Source organism: Bradysia coprophila, chromosome X (assembly GCF_014529535.1).
Source record: "Bradysia coprophila strain Holo2 chromosome X, BU_Bcop_v1, whole genome shotgun sequence".
Taxonomy (NCBI): domain Eukaryota; kingdom Metazoa; phylum Arthropoda; class Insecta; order Diptera; family Sciaridae; genus Bradysia; species Bradysia coprophila.
The window spans coordinates 1,674,243-1,688,346 of NC_050737.1; the positions used below are offsets into that span (position 1 = coordinate 1,674,243).

Consider the following 14,104-nt stretch of genomic DNA (forward strand, 5'->3'; position numbering starts at 1 on the left):
TACTTTAACTGTAACTCAAACACTTGTGGGTGAAATTTACTTTTTATTTCGTTTAGGAAGTCGGACATGGAATTGAAATAATTTTTCTTTGTTGGGTCATTTCTACCGACCCTTGCCCGGTGTATCAAGCAAGTTTGTTGATTCCGTCGTTGTTGACGCCGTTGTTCCCATCGTAACATTCGATTCGTCTGTGGTCGGTGTATGAGCTCTCAGAGCCTTTGCCAAGTCTCGTTCAGCGTCGGCAAGCCGTTGTCGCAGAGCTATTTCCTCGGAGCTGTCGATCTCTTGCTGCAGACTTTCAGCGGCTTGTCGTGCATTTTCGGCCTGTTGGCGAGCCATGTCCTCATATTTGTCGACCACATTCTCTTTCGATTGGGTTATTATGACTGGGCCTCGTCCGCTCAACATTCGTTCGATTAACTTTTCCTCAGCCTTACTGGGCACCATAAAGCAATTCGATTCTCGGTAGATTTTCTTCTTTTTGTCGTTCCATGGGAAACAGTCTCCCCATTGGTTTTCCTGTGTTGGAAAATATCGAAAATGATTCATTAGTCAAATTGGGTTAAGGACTTTTCTCGTTCGAATCCTCACCACATGGATCTTCTTGCGAGGAGGCTTGAACCAGAAGTCAACCGTGTATTCATCATCTTCGTCGAAATTCGTATCGCTGGAAAAATTGTTCAAGTTGAAAACTCTGTACGAAATCATGCAACACATCAAAGTACCCTTTCACATAGATCTTGACCTGTTTGCCCGATTGACGAATTAAAAGTTGTGCCTCCCGTAAAGTTAAAGCGTCTGCCATGGTTTCGTTTATTTGTACAATTCTATCGTTTACACGGATTCCAGCTCGGAAAGCGTATCCGCTTCTGCGTACCTGTATGATGAAAGTAAGTAGAGATCATCGTAGTGAACAAAGCCGCAAGAAAGTTTCAACTGAAAATTTTGCTGACTGAAATGTTTCTCAGGATGACACCCATTGATGCATAAAATATTCAAATGACATTAAATTTTTAGACTGACTATTGGATGCTATTCCGCACTTAATAATCCATTGCGACTGCGACACTGATTCTATTTTGTAAGTAACAGAACCAACTGCCATATCGTACCAACCAAAGAAATAAGTCCAACACTTTACCTCTAACACAGTCAGCGGTTCATACTGATCGTATCCACCAGTCACTTCGAATCCCCATAAAGTATCAACGAAGGACATAATTCGTTTGTCTTTTGTCGTGGACATCGTAAATTTAACCTGATATTCCACATTTCCAAATGCTGGCTCTAAGATACAACAATTTTTAACTGATTTTAACTGATTTTCCTATTAATTGAAAAGTTAGTGACAAACCTGGCAGCAGGTTCGTCGGAAAACGCTTTTCGTCGATCATTCTGAAACAGTTTTTCAATTCACCATTCACAAAGCACACGGTAAGTTAAATGAAAGATTAGTTCACCTGGTCTAGAAACGCCACACAAAATCACTTTATTTCGAAACAAAATTTCCCTACAAAAGATTATATTGTACTTTCTAACGGTATAATTATAAAATGTAAGGTGTTTCGACGACAACAGCTCATTCAAAACTAACGTTTCATTCGAACGGGAAATTAATTGATTTTCAATAGAATCTGATCGGATGTGTAATTTATTTATAACAAGAGCAGGATCAATGTCACGATCATGATCAAGTGATTTTATATTAAAGGTAATATTGCGAGTATTGACACGTGTGCATATCCTACTCACACAAAACAATTTCTGCCGTGATGAGTGGGCAGCACTAGGGAGCACAAAGGCTAGAATATGAGGCAAACATTTCTGGGATAACAGAATGGAACAAACTAATTTAAATCGGGGTTGAGCGAGGGCACCAGTGTTCTAAATAATTTTGAAATCATTCTACTCGGAGAAATTATTCGCTTTAAGGCAAAAGCTATTGTTTTCATAGCAGAAACAATTATAGTGAACTGCCCGAAGTGCTAAGTGAAGAATGAAGAGTAGTGCAACCATTTATTTATTTTTTACTTTGCAATAGATGCTCAACTAAAATCTTATAATCGAGAATTACGGAAGCTAAGTAAAAGTGTCTATGAAGCAGGGCCTATTTTAGGAATTTTTTTTGAAATTTTTTCCAAAATTTCCAAAAAATTGCCAAAAATTTCCAAAAACTGCGAACGTCCAAAAACCAAATTTTTCCACCATTTCGAACGGTATTGGCAACTGCTGAATCAGCCTTGCGTTTTAACTGACTCTCGATTATTTCTTGACACTATCAGGTTTCAAATGAAGACGAGCATGATTAATTTGAAAGATGAGAACGTCAATAATCAAACATAAATTATTGAGAGCCGGCTAAAACATAAGGCTGAGCTCCGGAGTTGCCAAAACAGTTCGAAATTATGGAAAATTTGGTTTTTGGACTTCGCAGTTTTTGGCAATTTTTTTGTAAATTTCGGAAAAAAAAATTCAAAAAAATTTCCAAAAATAGGTTCTACTATGAAGTGTTACCAGTTCTGAACTGTTTATAATGATTGAACCATATTTTTCACTTGTTTCCATAATTTCGTTCCACAACCGAATCTCCTGAGTCTGATTTAGTAACGGCTCACTGAAGCATAAACAGCCTAGAAGAGAGCTATTAGGCATTTTTACATCGTAAATTGATTAGATTCAGAAGAATTTCGATGCTCGTCTTCATATTTTAATATCGATGCCTTTTGGCTTGTAAATTCATCTACGAATCGACTGAACAGAGCGTCCACACTTAAAATTGAAGTCTACAAATAACTTCAATTTGAATTAATTTTAAGTATGGAAAAATTTCGAAATTTAGTGTTTAAAAGAAATATTGAAATTCATTGGTCGTCACTACACATATAGTCTTTGAATTCAAGGATCTATTACATTCTTAAGTCATTTCCTCACGTTCCTTACACGTAAATATTGCGTAACGTTTCGAGAATCGTTTAAAAATTTCATTGAGTCATTCAGGTTTAATTAAAGAAAATGGTTAAAGCGCTCGTGGTTAGAGAAAACAAACGTCTAAAAATATATTTAAATGTAGGATAACATCACGAGTCATTATTTTCTTGTTACGGATGTGTATGCATAATTGTGCCCGAAAAACTAATAAAAGGATCGTCGAAGAGCGTTTGTGCACTTGTATCCAATAAATGGTTCTCTGTATTCGTATCGCAAGTCGTTACTCTGTTTGCCCATTTTCTACTTTCGATTTTCAAGTTTTCCTTCTTCAAAATGTTGCCAAATTTTCGCATCAAGGTTTGAACCGGTGCTGTCTCAATGCACTAATTTACATTCTACTTTGTGAATTGTCGTAAAGTAAACGTTTAAATATTACGAACATTATAGAGCTTTTCTTGAAGCTTGAAGGAGCTTTGAGCTTTCGTAACTTACTTTTTATCCGAATTTAATAGAAAATCAAAGTTCTAAAAGCTCTAACACGCTAGTGACAAATCTACGCAGGTTGTACGAGTACAGTATAAACCTTGATTTCCACTTATCAAAAAGTACTCCTATCAGACGGGGAATTTTTTCAATTTTTGCTTTGTTTGCTTGACAGCTCTCTCACGGCTCTCTCCTTTTGTTTAGTGGAAACCATACTTAATGCTGTTAATTACAGTCTGTTGTACGTTCACGAAACTTATTTTTTACTTTCAATTATTTAAAGAACTTCCCGCAAAGCTTTTTAACCTTTTCTAGGTGGCTATGTCGCGTCTGTTATCAATAAAGCTAGCAAAAAAAGACATGAAAGTAAATCCAACGTAAATTCGTGCAATTTTATTTTTATTTCTCAAAATTTTAACAAAAACCAACAAATGTTTCCCAAATAATTAAATCATTTGACCGTAAATAATATTTCATTTTAGTTGAAATTGTGAGAACCGCCCCTTAAGAACAATGAATTGGAGTAGCACGCTGAAAATAGTAAGGCATAAGAATATTTCCACATTTACCAAACGTTAACGTACACTTCGGACATCTTCTTCAGCCAGTACTTTCGGTGGTCGAACTTGAATTCCATGCTTGGGGTCCTTTTCAATGTTATGAATTATACGGAATACTTCGCTGCGATTCAAATTGGACAGATCCTTCTCGGGTTTCTTGTATTTTAAGAAGTTTATCCTTTTTTAGAGATTAGGGAAAAATAATACCATTAGATGCATTGACCGCGGAATGTTGCATATTTTTTGGAGAAAACATTTGATGGATTCAATGTAACAGTTATGATTGGAATTGGACGTAACAAACATGCTAAACATTGGACACCACAGGTGGAAAAAAGAACTTACTTCAACTATTCGATGCAGCTTCTGCTCCAGATATGGACAGTTAGATTCTCTAATTTAAATAAAAATCAGGGCGTCTTTGAAGTTATTATGTGTGGCTCACCCGGTTACAAGCGTTTAAAGAAGACATCCATTAAGAACATTCTTTCACCGCTCCTAACCAGGTGTAACTCGTTTGAATTTCTCAATTTTTGTTTTACTTCTTCTTTTTGGTAGGAAATCAGTAAATTTAAGAAGCAACAGAATAATTTTCATTCATCAGAACACTGAACTTTGTTCAGCAAAAATAGTTGATGGCCAACACAACAAAAAACTGTTGACCTTACCTGAAACGGTACATGCATCCTTTAGCTTCGTCTGTCCACGACCAAATCTTGTTCCATTTTTCTATCTAAAACACAAAACGAAAAATGGCAAACTGTTAATGATGATGAGATGGAATGAATTAATTGTGATTGGAGCGCATGAACCAATTACGAGTTAATTGTGATTGGAGCGCATGAACCAATTATTACGAGTAGATGGATCAGTTTTCTTAATTTTGTGATGTGTCTTTGTGTTCATCTGGTATCGACAGTAACGAGCAAAAATGAGATTCGGTTAATGTGGTCTATAAACTAGCTATAATTTGAGCAAAAAAAAGTTTTTTAGATTTGAGCAGATTTTTTCGTCATATTGGATATGCTGGCCTAGCAAGTAGTTAAATGACATCATGTTTTTAATCTCAATTTTTTTTTGTTTTTATTCCATTCAAAGGACTTTCCTTACGGATCCTGGAACTCTTCCGTTAAAGTCGTATAGTCAAAAAATAAATCCTCTGACGATTTTCTGAAGATTTTCTATTATTTGAAGAGGATATTTTGTAACAATTTTCATTAATTTTTAAGGATTTCCAATGATTTTTTAAGTTTTCTGAAGATTTTTTTTTCAATTTTGAGTATTTTCTGATGAAAAGGTTTTCTAGTTTTCAAAAATTTTTGAAGGTCTTTTTTGACGGAGGATGTTATCCACCCCTAGCATACATTTTCATAAAATGAATGCGATTGGCGAAAATGAATCAAGTTCAGTCTAACTAACGATTCTTCTATTAAAGTGGAAGCAAAATGAAATGATCGATTCTGAGTGTATACAGATTTGAAAGCCAGTATAGTCTTACATACCGCCCATTTGTTAGGTTTTTTATCTGTAAACAGTTCCAATGCATACGCATAAGCTCGAGTTCGAAGTATAAACGCGCGCGCGCAAGCTCAATACTCCGAAAAAACATTGTGAATGTTATGTAAATCGACTAAAAGCTTGTTATTTAGATCTATACTCGTTTTCAAATCACAATTCGCTAAAAATCTTAATAATCGATCATTTCAATTTACCCTGCCTTTACTAAAAAAAACTTTCGAAAAAGCTTTCTTCCTTATAACTACAACTTCAAAACCAATTTACATGCTTAACTGCTCTAACTGAATCGTAACAAACTCCAATTAATGCATTGTCGAAATTAATTTTCGTTAATTAAATTCATAAAGGACAATAGAAGTTACAGAACGATAACTTCCTTCGTTGAGATTTCAACCTTTTCCATACTATTCCCTCCACATGAGATATCGCCGCTTCGTTACCATATGACGTATATACTATATATATTAGAGTTATTGAAAAAGCAATTCTGTCGTTCCAACAAAAAAAAAACAAAATTAAGAGAACCGTTCATGAGGTCGGATATGAGATCGGGTGTTTAAACGGCATGCTATCATGACGATGTGAATAACAATTATGGAAGAATTATACTTGAATCCAATTTACCTGTCGTCGTACGGTAACAATGGACTTTCATATGTATGCCTTAAATTAAATGAAAATGAAAATTAATGCTCAAGCGCATGTGGCGATGGTCGTGAACCCGTACTATTATTTAATTTGAATTTTATAAAACAGAGCAAAAATTAAAAGCCGAAAAAATTGAAAGTAAAAAAAAAATTCAATTGAAAAATGAATTCTGAAGGCTGATTGACGTCGTTCGATTTAGTTAATTTTTTTTTCTAATTTTTTACTGAATTTACCCCAAAGTTGATCCGGTTATTAGTTCAGCCTGTGAGCTAATAACCTCAGCAATAAAATCTTCATTAAAAGCATCCCTTTCGTTACGCCATTTCCTTCCGCCTGGTAAAACAACTGGTCGTTCTTGTGGTGTTAAGGGACCGCCTAACTCTTTCGGTAATCGGCGAGGAAATCTACGTTTTGCAGCTTCTTCAGCTTCTAAGCGCTTTCGCTCCTTCGGTATAAAAAGAATTAATTTTAAATTCTGAAAATATTTTTTGCAAATTGTAAGAACTGGGAAATATTTCTGACGGCTCATTAAGTAACGGAAATTTCAGTGCATGTCCATTGTCCAGTGGATTTTTAGGTTCGATAGTTTGGATAGAAACAGACAGAAAGAGATAACTTTTTGATTGGTCCCATTCAATGTCGAATGGAATAGTGACCAGAATAAAAACTTAATTTTCTTCTGTGTAGTGAAGAAGACAGTTAACGGGGGACTGGTTCAACTTACTTTTTCTTTTTTATCGAGCCATTCCTCTTCTTGTTTTTTGAAAACTTTTTCCATTCGTTGCTTTTCAAGAGTTTCCTGTGTTGTCTCGGGATCTTCCTCAATGGTTTCAGCGATCGACTCTTCATTCTCCGCATTTTCGTTTATTTCTTCATCGACAATTTCCTCAACAACAATATCCGTCTCCGATTCGCTGTCCTCCTTCGTTTCCGATTCCACTTCATCGGTTCGGGTTTCAATTTGGCCATCATTTTCATCAACTTTTGAGTATTCAAAATTCTTATTACTTTGCGACTACTATGCACACTCCTACATAACAATTCATATTTTCTACATGATGAGCGTTTAATCATTGCCTACCTTCAACGTTCGAATTTCCCTGTAGGCCGTTTTCAACGTCGACATCGGAGGTATTGGTTTGACCTGTTTGCTTCAAAGTTGGCATTAATTCGGCTAGTTGTTTTGTTACAGCATCCAATGTAGCTTGTATAGTCGATGGCAATGATGACAAAGCTAGCAACTGACGCTGAACCTCAGCCAATTGTTTCTCAATCAGAATTTCTTCTTCAGTTTTAGGAGGAGTATTGATTGACGTATTTTCGTCCACAGATTCAACCATATCATCAGTTGTGCCAGTATCATCTTTAACAACTTCTGCTTCAACTGAATTCTGACCGTCTATGGCCGATAAATCGCTTTCGACAACCGTTTCATTTAGATATTCAACATATTGTGGTTCCGGACCGGGGATGAGTTCAATTGGTTGAACTTCAGGCTCTGGCTCAGGCTCAATAATCGGAACCGGAGTCGGAGGTCGATTCGGATCACATTTAGGCTTCGGTTGTTTGCAAATTTTTATCTTATAGCCTTGTGCCTTTTGACGTTCACGTTCCAAGTCCAATCTGTTCTTTGGTACCGGACGATTAGGCTTTTGTAGAAAGGTCGTCCATTTCTTGGTTTCTTGATCTTTATCAGCTTTAGTTTTCATAGCTTCTTCGTTCAAATGTTTGAAAACTTCACTGCCTACACAAACAAAGTTTCGTTGAGAAAATTAGTAATGAATTGAACGGGAAAGGCAGATCTTACTTTTGAATAAACCGGCCTTCGGAATAATTCTCTGGAAATTCACTCTAAAATGACGATACAATTTTTGAATCAATTCTACTAAGGTCTAAGGCCAAATACTATACCCAATAACATTATGTTCTTTCAAGACTTCCGCTTCGCCGGACATCATTTCAGCAATATGTTCGTCACTTATTTCATCAGTTTTAGCTTCATCACTCACTGACTCAGTGTGAATGGTCATTTCACTCATGTCCGAATATGCTTGACTATCGGGCGTCTGAAACTGTCGATACGGTGACGGTGTACCATGTGTACCATTTGTAAAACCGTTCGTTTGCGGTTGTTCATTACCCTGCAGCTCGTTAGTTCCTTCGACTGGACTATCGGCTAAACAACCATCTTCATCCGGTCTTAAAACACCGAGCACAAACGTATTTGCACATTCCATTATGATTTCATGGGCTTCGCTGTGGCTTAAATTACTAGTTGGCGTATCATTTATGCGTACAATAACATCACCTACTTTTAGGCCTGCTTCTTCGGCGATAGTACCCTCACGGACCTAGAACATTTGAACGAATAATTCAGTGTAAGTCAAATGTGAACGAGAGGACAGACTCTCAAAATCGACGTAACATTCAAATGTGGGTGGTATACGTTAGAGAATGGAATTCATGGATGCGGATTTCATGTCATTCGATAAACATTATTGCTAGGTATTTAAACTACCAAACACAAATTACATTATCATTGGCTCTCTGTAGTCATTGCAGTTATTTCTGTTCAATTGACCTACTATCATGTGAGTTTATTTTCAGAACAATAAAACTGCATCATTTAAGAGTGCAATCAGGAATCAATGGTCATTCTTATATAAATGGTAAAAGTAATATATGTGTGTGCAACGACGACACTCTATAGGTGGAAAACACATTATGCAACATTTATGCAGGCTCACATTGTACAATTTTCCGTTGTTTTTAAACTAAAATTTCACCATTTTAACATCAACCAGAACTTACTTTAATGACCGTTAACGGAAGCTCAAAATCATTTCCACCCGTTAAGCGAAATCCCCATGGAACATTCTCTAACCGAGCGAACTTCAAATCCAGAACCATATTTTTTAGGCACAGCACAACACTCAGATCACTGTTCACACAAAGGATATGTTTCCCGGATTCAATGAAATTGAACATTCGATCCAACGGAAATTTTATTCTTTCCTTTTTTCAATTTTATTTTATTTTTGAATTTAAAATTTAAATTTTGATTCGTATATTGTGGAATTGTGTTCGGATTTGTACCAATCTTTTTTAATTGCAAATCATTTACTGCTGTTTTTGAAATCAATTGATTTGTATATCGATCTGTCGACGGTTGGGTGGGGGATCACAAGATCTATTTAAAAGTGTGAAGATTACGGTCAAAGACATGCGTATAGAATGCTGCTATTTTCGTATATAACTTACGTTTCAATAAATGACAAACATAGGTTGATATCAGTGCAACATAATATAGCAAAATAGAAATGGTCGCTTTCTTACCTGAAATAATTAATTTTATCACCTTACATCAAACTGTACGCTATCCAACTTTTGTGATAATGAATTTATGATTGTGATTAAGAATGCCACAGCATCATAGGGTCTAATTCACATAGCAGAATCTGAAATTAATTGCTTTGATTTTCAAAGGATTGTTTCTTAAATTTTTTCGAATGTGTCGACCTGTAACCCTCTAACTCGAAGCAAGGAACACTCAAATTTCAAATCAAATCTGGTATTTGCTTTTATCGTAATACTTTCCGGAGGCTGATGGAAAATCTTTTACTTCATTTGTTTTAACACAAGTCTTCCTATAAGATACCGCATCGGCTAGTCTGTTGGTTTTGTAGTCGATAATAGATGACAACCGTCCGTGACCAGTTCAGTCGTCAAAAACTACTACATCAGCCTTGAAATCAGCTGAAGTTCCAAGTAAACGCGAAGCACCTAACTAAACCTATTTAGATCTGTAGATTGTAAAAATTCTGATAACATCAGTATCGTGCTTTGGTCTAAGCGAAAATCATTACGAGGGATTCTTTTGAAAAACAGCCTGCCCAAATCGGACGCATTTTCTAGTGGATTTTTTGATATGTGCCTAGATAGGTATTGCTCCCTAGAAGCCAAAACCACTTTCAAAAAAATTCGGCCAAGCTTGTGTGGCTAGTGAGAGGTGACCAAAAACCTAAAACATGCACTTTTCTTATGGAAATCTATCGTAGGCCACGAAACGTACAAGGTCGTGTGGGGTGTCATTAGAAAGATAATTGCATGTACTTTCGGAGAAGAGTGGGTCTTGTTGGGTTTAAAATTCATCCACACTGAGTTATGAGCAGTTGAAAGTATGGGTAAAAAATGGATAATTTCAGCGAACTTCTAACGGTTCCCATGCATCCGAAAAGCAACAGAAAAATAAAAAAACTGTTTTCCCCATATGATACTGATCTTAGCTTTCCAATAATACCAAACATGCATGGGTAGTGTTTCGATGAATGTGGTTTTGGAATGAAATTTTGATGCTCAGTATCGCTACTCAAAGAATTTCATGCATGTGCAATTTTTGATGAAAAAATATTTTTTGCAGCAATGTTAGCTGCTAGTTCACTTTTTCGAAGTTAGTGTATCTAAAACAATGCGAATCAACATATTTCTGCTTAAAATTATCCCTGGAATATAAATTTACTGACATCACTCGTTGGCATTGAAAACCTTAAGATTACGTAAATTAAGTTTCAGGGCCTTTTCAAGCAGAAATACGTTGCTTCGCATTGTTTTTTCATCAAAAATTGCACACGCATGAAATTCTTTGAGTAGCGATACTGAGCATCAAATTTTTATTCCAAAACCACATTCATCGAAACACTACCCATGCATGTTTGGTATTATTGGAAAGCTAAGACCATTATCATATGGGGAAAACAGCTTTTTTTTTTAATTTTTCTGTTGCTTTTCGGATGCATGGGAACCGTTAGAAGTTCGCTGAAATTATCAATTTTTTACCCATACTTTCAACTGCTCATAACTCAGGTTGGATGAATTTTAAACCCAACAAGACCCAATCTGCTCCGAAAGTTCATGCAATTACCTTTCTAATGACACCCACCCCACAGGTTTTTGGTCACCTCTCACTAGCCACACAAGCTTGGACGAATTTTTTTGAAAGTGGTTTGGGCTTCTAGAGACCAATACCTATCTAGGCACATATCAAAAAATCCACTAGAAAATGTATCCGATTTCGGCAGGCTGTTTTTCAAAAGAATCCCTCAACTGTACCTGATACCTTTATGTATACAAACCGAACCTCGAATGAATTGGTTTGGCAGTAGAATTCCTAAGATAAATGTGTCGTTGTCCCATTGGCATCAGGGTATTCGTAAAAAAGCACACGAAATAAAATTGGAATCGGGTTTCAAAATGCAATTTCCAAATTTTCTTCACTAGTTAAACAAATAACTATTGTTCGATCTTCCAATCTTCTTACATTTGCTGGTCGTATTTCGTTGCATGTTGGTTGGTTCAATAATAAAGTTCGGTAAATTGTGGGTTACGAAAAAAATATTTATTCAAAATATAGAAACGAATGGAACATTTATAATGGCAAGTCAAAAAGTTAAATCTGAAATTAAGTTTAGTTCGACAAACATTTTAGAAAACATTTCTTCAACAAGAAAAATGATGATCGTCTCTTTAAAACTGTGCAGCACACGACGACAATTCTCGCATCAATATCATCTTGATGTACTCGTAAGACAGAATAATACTTTTCGACACCGGCAAATTTTCGTACTTCTTGGTAAATTGGAACAATTTTTCTTTTAACGCTGTCCATCTGTGCGTGTCCTTCACGCGAAGCAATATTAATGGACTGAGCTCAACGGTCAAGTCTGCTAACTCTTCAGTTATGACCGAAACCTCGGACTTCAGTGGCCCATTAGATAGACACATTTTGCATGTACATTGGAATCCACAAATGTTCAACAACTGCTGTTGTCGTTGAGACGTCGTCCAATTCGGATCGATTGCATATCGTACGAAGAGCTGTTCCCCTTGCTTGATCGGACGAAGAGTCTTAATTACCGTATGACCGGTTACCGTCAGTCGAACAACATTTGGCATACAAGCGTGATTTATGTACGAAGAAATATTGAACAAACCGACACCAAATGTTTCCATTGAATTGTGATCGATTAAGTCGGTCAGTTTATCGCTCCAATCTTGCAACAAAATATTATTTGCCGTAAACATTGAAGTGAGCTGAGTCACCAAATGCATCAAAAATCGTTGAAGTTTCTGTGTCAGAAAATGGGTTTTCAGCTCTGAATGATTTATTATGGAGTCGTAGACGATGCACGAAATGATCATAATTTTGATCTGTCCAGTTTCATAAGGTACGAGGTGATGCAGCGTTAGAAATATTCCCAGAACTGCTTCGAATGATCCGTCAGACAGAATGAGGTGATTCGCATTATGGTCTTTTCGTAACAATTCATCAAATTCCATTAGTGAGTCAGCTGATGAAAACACTTCCAGCGCCCTCACAATCGTTCGAATCACAAATTTCACACAATTTGCAGTCACATTTCCTGTTCTTCCGACGAAAAGTTTCAGGTGCTTCATGCTACACTCATATTGGTGTAAGTCAACACTGTTCATGCATCTTCTGCAAAACAATACCTTCGTACAATTTCCACACGGAATTGTGCTGGTATATTCCTTCAAGCAAGTGCTACATCTTTTGTATTTATTATTGTCATCGACCAATGTCACCAATGCCTCTTCGATTATCACAATCTGATCTTCTTCAATGTCACACTTAGCCACTAAATGTCGGCCAAATTGCTGATTTCTCCGAAGTGCTAACACATTTGCCATCGATCGTGCTCTATCGTCAGCAGGAAAACTTAGTTGCGGTTCGAATGGTGTCCGTTTGCTAGATGCCATTCGGTTCAAACAAGTTTCTCTCCGTCGCACTAATTTCGGCATTAGATTTGTCGGATATTTAGCTCTCACTGCTATTTCGATGTCGCTTAAGCATTCATCATACATTTCCAATTTAAGGAAACAAAAAGCTCGATTCGCAAATGCAAAACTGGCAACCATTTGATTTTCCGCAAAACATACACTTTTGTTATAATGTTCGATGGCGGCTTTAAAGTCATTCTTGTCAGTGCATCTGTTTCCACATTGTCGATACTGTTCTGCTAAGTTATCGTCCTTCTGAACTTCATCCACGTTTATTTGCTCCAAGATATTTTCACGGAAAATAAGTGTACTTCTGAAATCATCGAAGAGGTCGACGTAGGACGGATCGGGACCATCTTCTTTGACCCATAACTGACGTAATTGACTGCACATGTTCAGGTTTTTAATCAAACATTTAATAAATTTTGTCCGATGGTGGCGATAAATTTGTGGTTAGTGATTCCTCGTTGATGTCAAATTGGTTATCACACAATAAGTCTGTTGAATTGTAGTATGATCCAATTCCACATTTTTGAGTGTGTTGGTTTCTTCTTGTAAAATAACGTCACAACCAAAGAACTTATACAAACTGATAGAAGTTGAATATCGAACCGGAAATGAGAGATCAACACCACGATTGATAGAGTTAACGAGTCATAAATCGATATAAGCGATCTTTGGCTATCAAAATTGTCTGCGCATTTTGCTAAATATAGGCGACCTAGGCAGCCAATGGAGACCGCATATATTCCGATTTAACTCATATTTGACAGTTAAAATTTGATCGAGGTGTTTGTCTCTCATTCTTTGTTCGATACTCTACATCAGTCGGTTTTTATAAATTCTTTTGTTTTTACAGTTTTCTTAATAAGGGTTACCAAATCAAACACCATATTGTACCAGTATTTGCTCGCGAAGTTTCCCCGTCCACTTACTGTAATACAACACGTACTGTGACACCCTGTCAGACTTCTATTTTTATCCTCAATTAGTGACATTGCCCGCCGCTTTATTTAGTATTTTGTTCGAATAGGCCAATGTCTGTCGTATTGGGAAGAGGCTAAGGCTGTTACAGTCTAAAATACCTCTTAGGTCTTAGGTTTCTAGGAGAATCAGTATGGTTTATGAGGTGTTTCCAATTATGTCCATCTCAATTTGATAATATCAAG

The 14,104-nt window shown here is 36.5% G+C and overlaps 3 protein-coding genes across 5 annotated transcripts; all 3 read right to left on the bottom strand.

Annotated features, from left to right (window-relative positions):
* Positions 1-30: 30 nt before the first annotated feature.
* Positions 31-1,611, bottom strand: LOC119082692. The gene is made up of 6 exons (XM_037192268.1): positions 1,461-1,611; positions 1,355-1,395; positions 1,142-1,287; positions 726-877; positions 592-667; positions 31-519 (listed from the first exon to the last, which is right to left on the bottom strand). The coding sequence occupies exons 2-6, from the start codon at positions 1,392-1,394 to the stop codon at positions 103-105; spliced, it is 831 nt and encodes a 276-aa protein (XP_037048163.1). The 5' UTR covers position 1,395; positions 1,461-1,611; the 3' UTR covers positions 31-102.
* A 2,178-nt stretch (positions 1,612-3,789) lies between these two features.
* Positions 3,790-9,286, bottom strand: LOC119081915. 3 transcript variants are annotated; one of them, XM_037191155.1, is made up of 9 exons: positions 8,949-9,283; positions 8,049-8,488; positions 7,945-7,988; positions 7,219-7,881; positions 6,862-7,118; positions 6,371-6,582; positions 6,114-6,152; positions 3,996-4,149; positions 3,796-3,942 (listed from the first exon to the last, which is right to left on the bottom strand). In XM_037191155.1, the coding sequence occupies exons 1-9, from the start codon at positions 9,123-9,125 to the stop codon at positions 3,916-3,918; spliced, it is 2,013 nt and encodes a 670-aa protein (XP_037047050.1). In that variant the 5' UTR covers positions 9,126-9,283; the 3' UTR covers positions 3,796-3,915. The 3 variants fall into 3 exon arrangements, 2 of the variants coding, with proteins under 2 accessions (XP_037047059.1, XP_037047050.1); XR_005088553.1 differs by lacking the exons at positions 6,114-6,152; positions 6,371-6,582 and adding exons at positions 4,317-4,365; positions 4,640-4,704 and having other exon boundaries at positions 3,799-3,942; positions 8,949-9,286; XM_037191164.1 differs by lacking the exon at positions 6,114-6,152 and having other exon boundaries at positions 3,790-3,942; positions 8,949-9,285.
* A 2,229-nt stretch (positions 9,287-11,515) lies between these two features.
* LOC119082108 (SET and MYND domain-containing protein DDB_G0273589-like) lies at positions 11,516-13,470 on the bottom strand. The gene has a single exon (XM_037191487.1). It carries the CDS (start codon positions 13,326-13,328, stop codon positions 11,661-11,663), a length of 1,668 nt encoding a protein of 555 aa, XP_037047382.1. The 5' UTR covers positions 13,329-13,470; the 3' UTR covers positions 11,516-11,660.
* Between the last annotated feature and the right edge of the window lie 634 nt (positions 13,471-14,104).

What these genes read in the sequence shown, in the direction of transcription:
- LOC119081915 (XM_037191155.1), bottom strand. Translation starts at nt 9,125, where the DNA reads ATGTTCAATTTCATTGAATCCGGGAAACATATCCTTTGTGTGAACAGT. An exon ending in GGGAAATTCGAACGTTGAAG is followed by an intron (nt 7,119 to 7,218) that starts GTAGGCAATGAT and finishes AATACTCAAAAG; the next exon opens with TTGATGAAAATGATGGCCAA. An exon ending in CTGAAGAAGATGTCCGAAGT is followed by an intron (nt 3,943 to 3,995) that starts GTACGTTAACGT and finishes TACTATTTTCAG; the next exon opens with CGTGCTACTCCAATTCATTG.
- LOC119082692 (XM_037192268.1), bottom strand. Translation starts at nt 1,394, where the DNA reads ATGATCGACGAAAAGCGTTTTCCGACGAACCTGCTGCCAG. An exon ending in TCCGACGAACCTGCTGCCAG is followed by an intron (nt 1,288 to 1,354) that starts GTTTGTCACTAA and finishes GTTGTATCTTAG; the next exon opens with AGCCAGCATTTGGAAATGTG. An exon ending in GTCAAGATCTATGTGAAAGG is followed by an intron (nt 668 to 725) that starts GTACTTTGATGT and finishes CAATTTTTCCAG; the next exon opens with CGATACGAATTTCGACGAAG.
- LOC119082108 (XM_037191487.1), bottom strand. Translation starts at nt 13,328, where the DNA reads ATGTGCAGTCAATTACGTCAGTTATGGGTCAAAGAAGATGGTCCCGAT.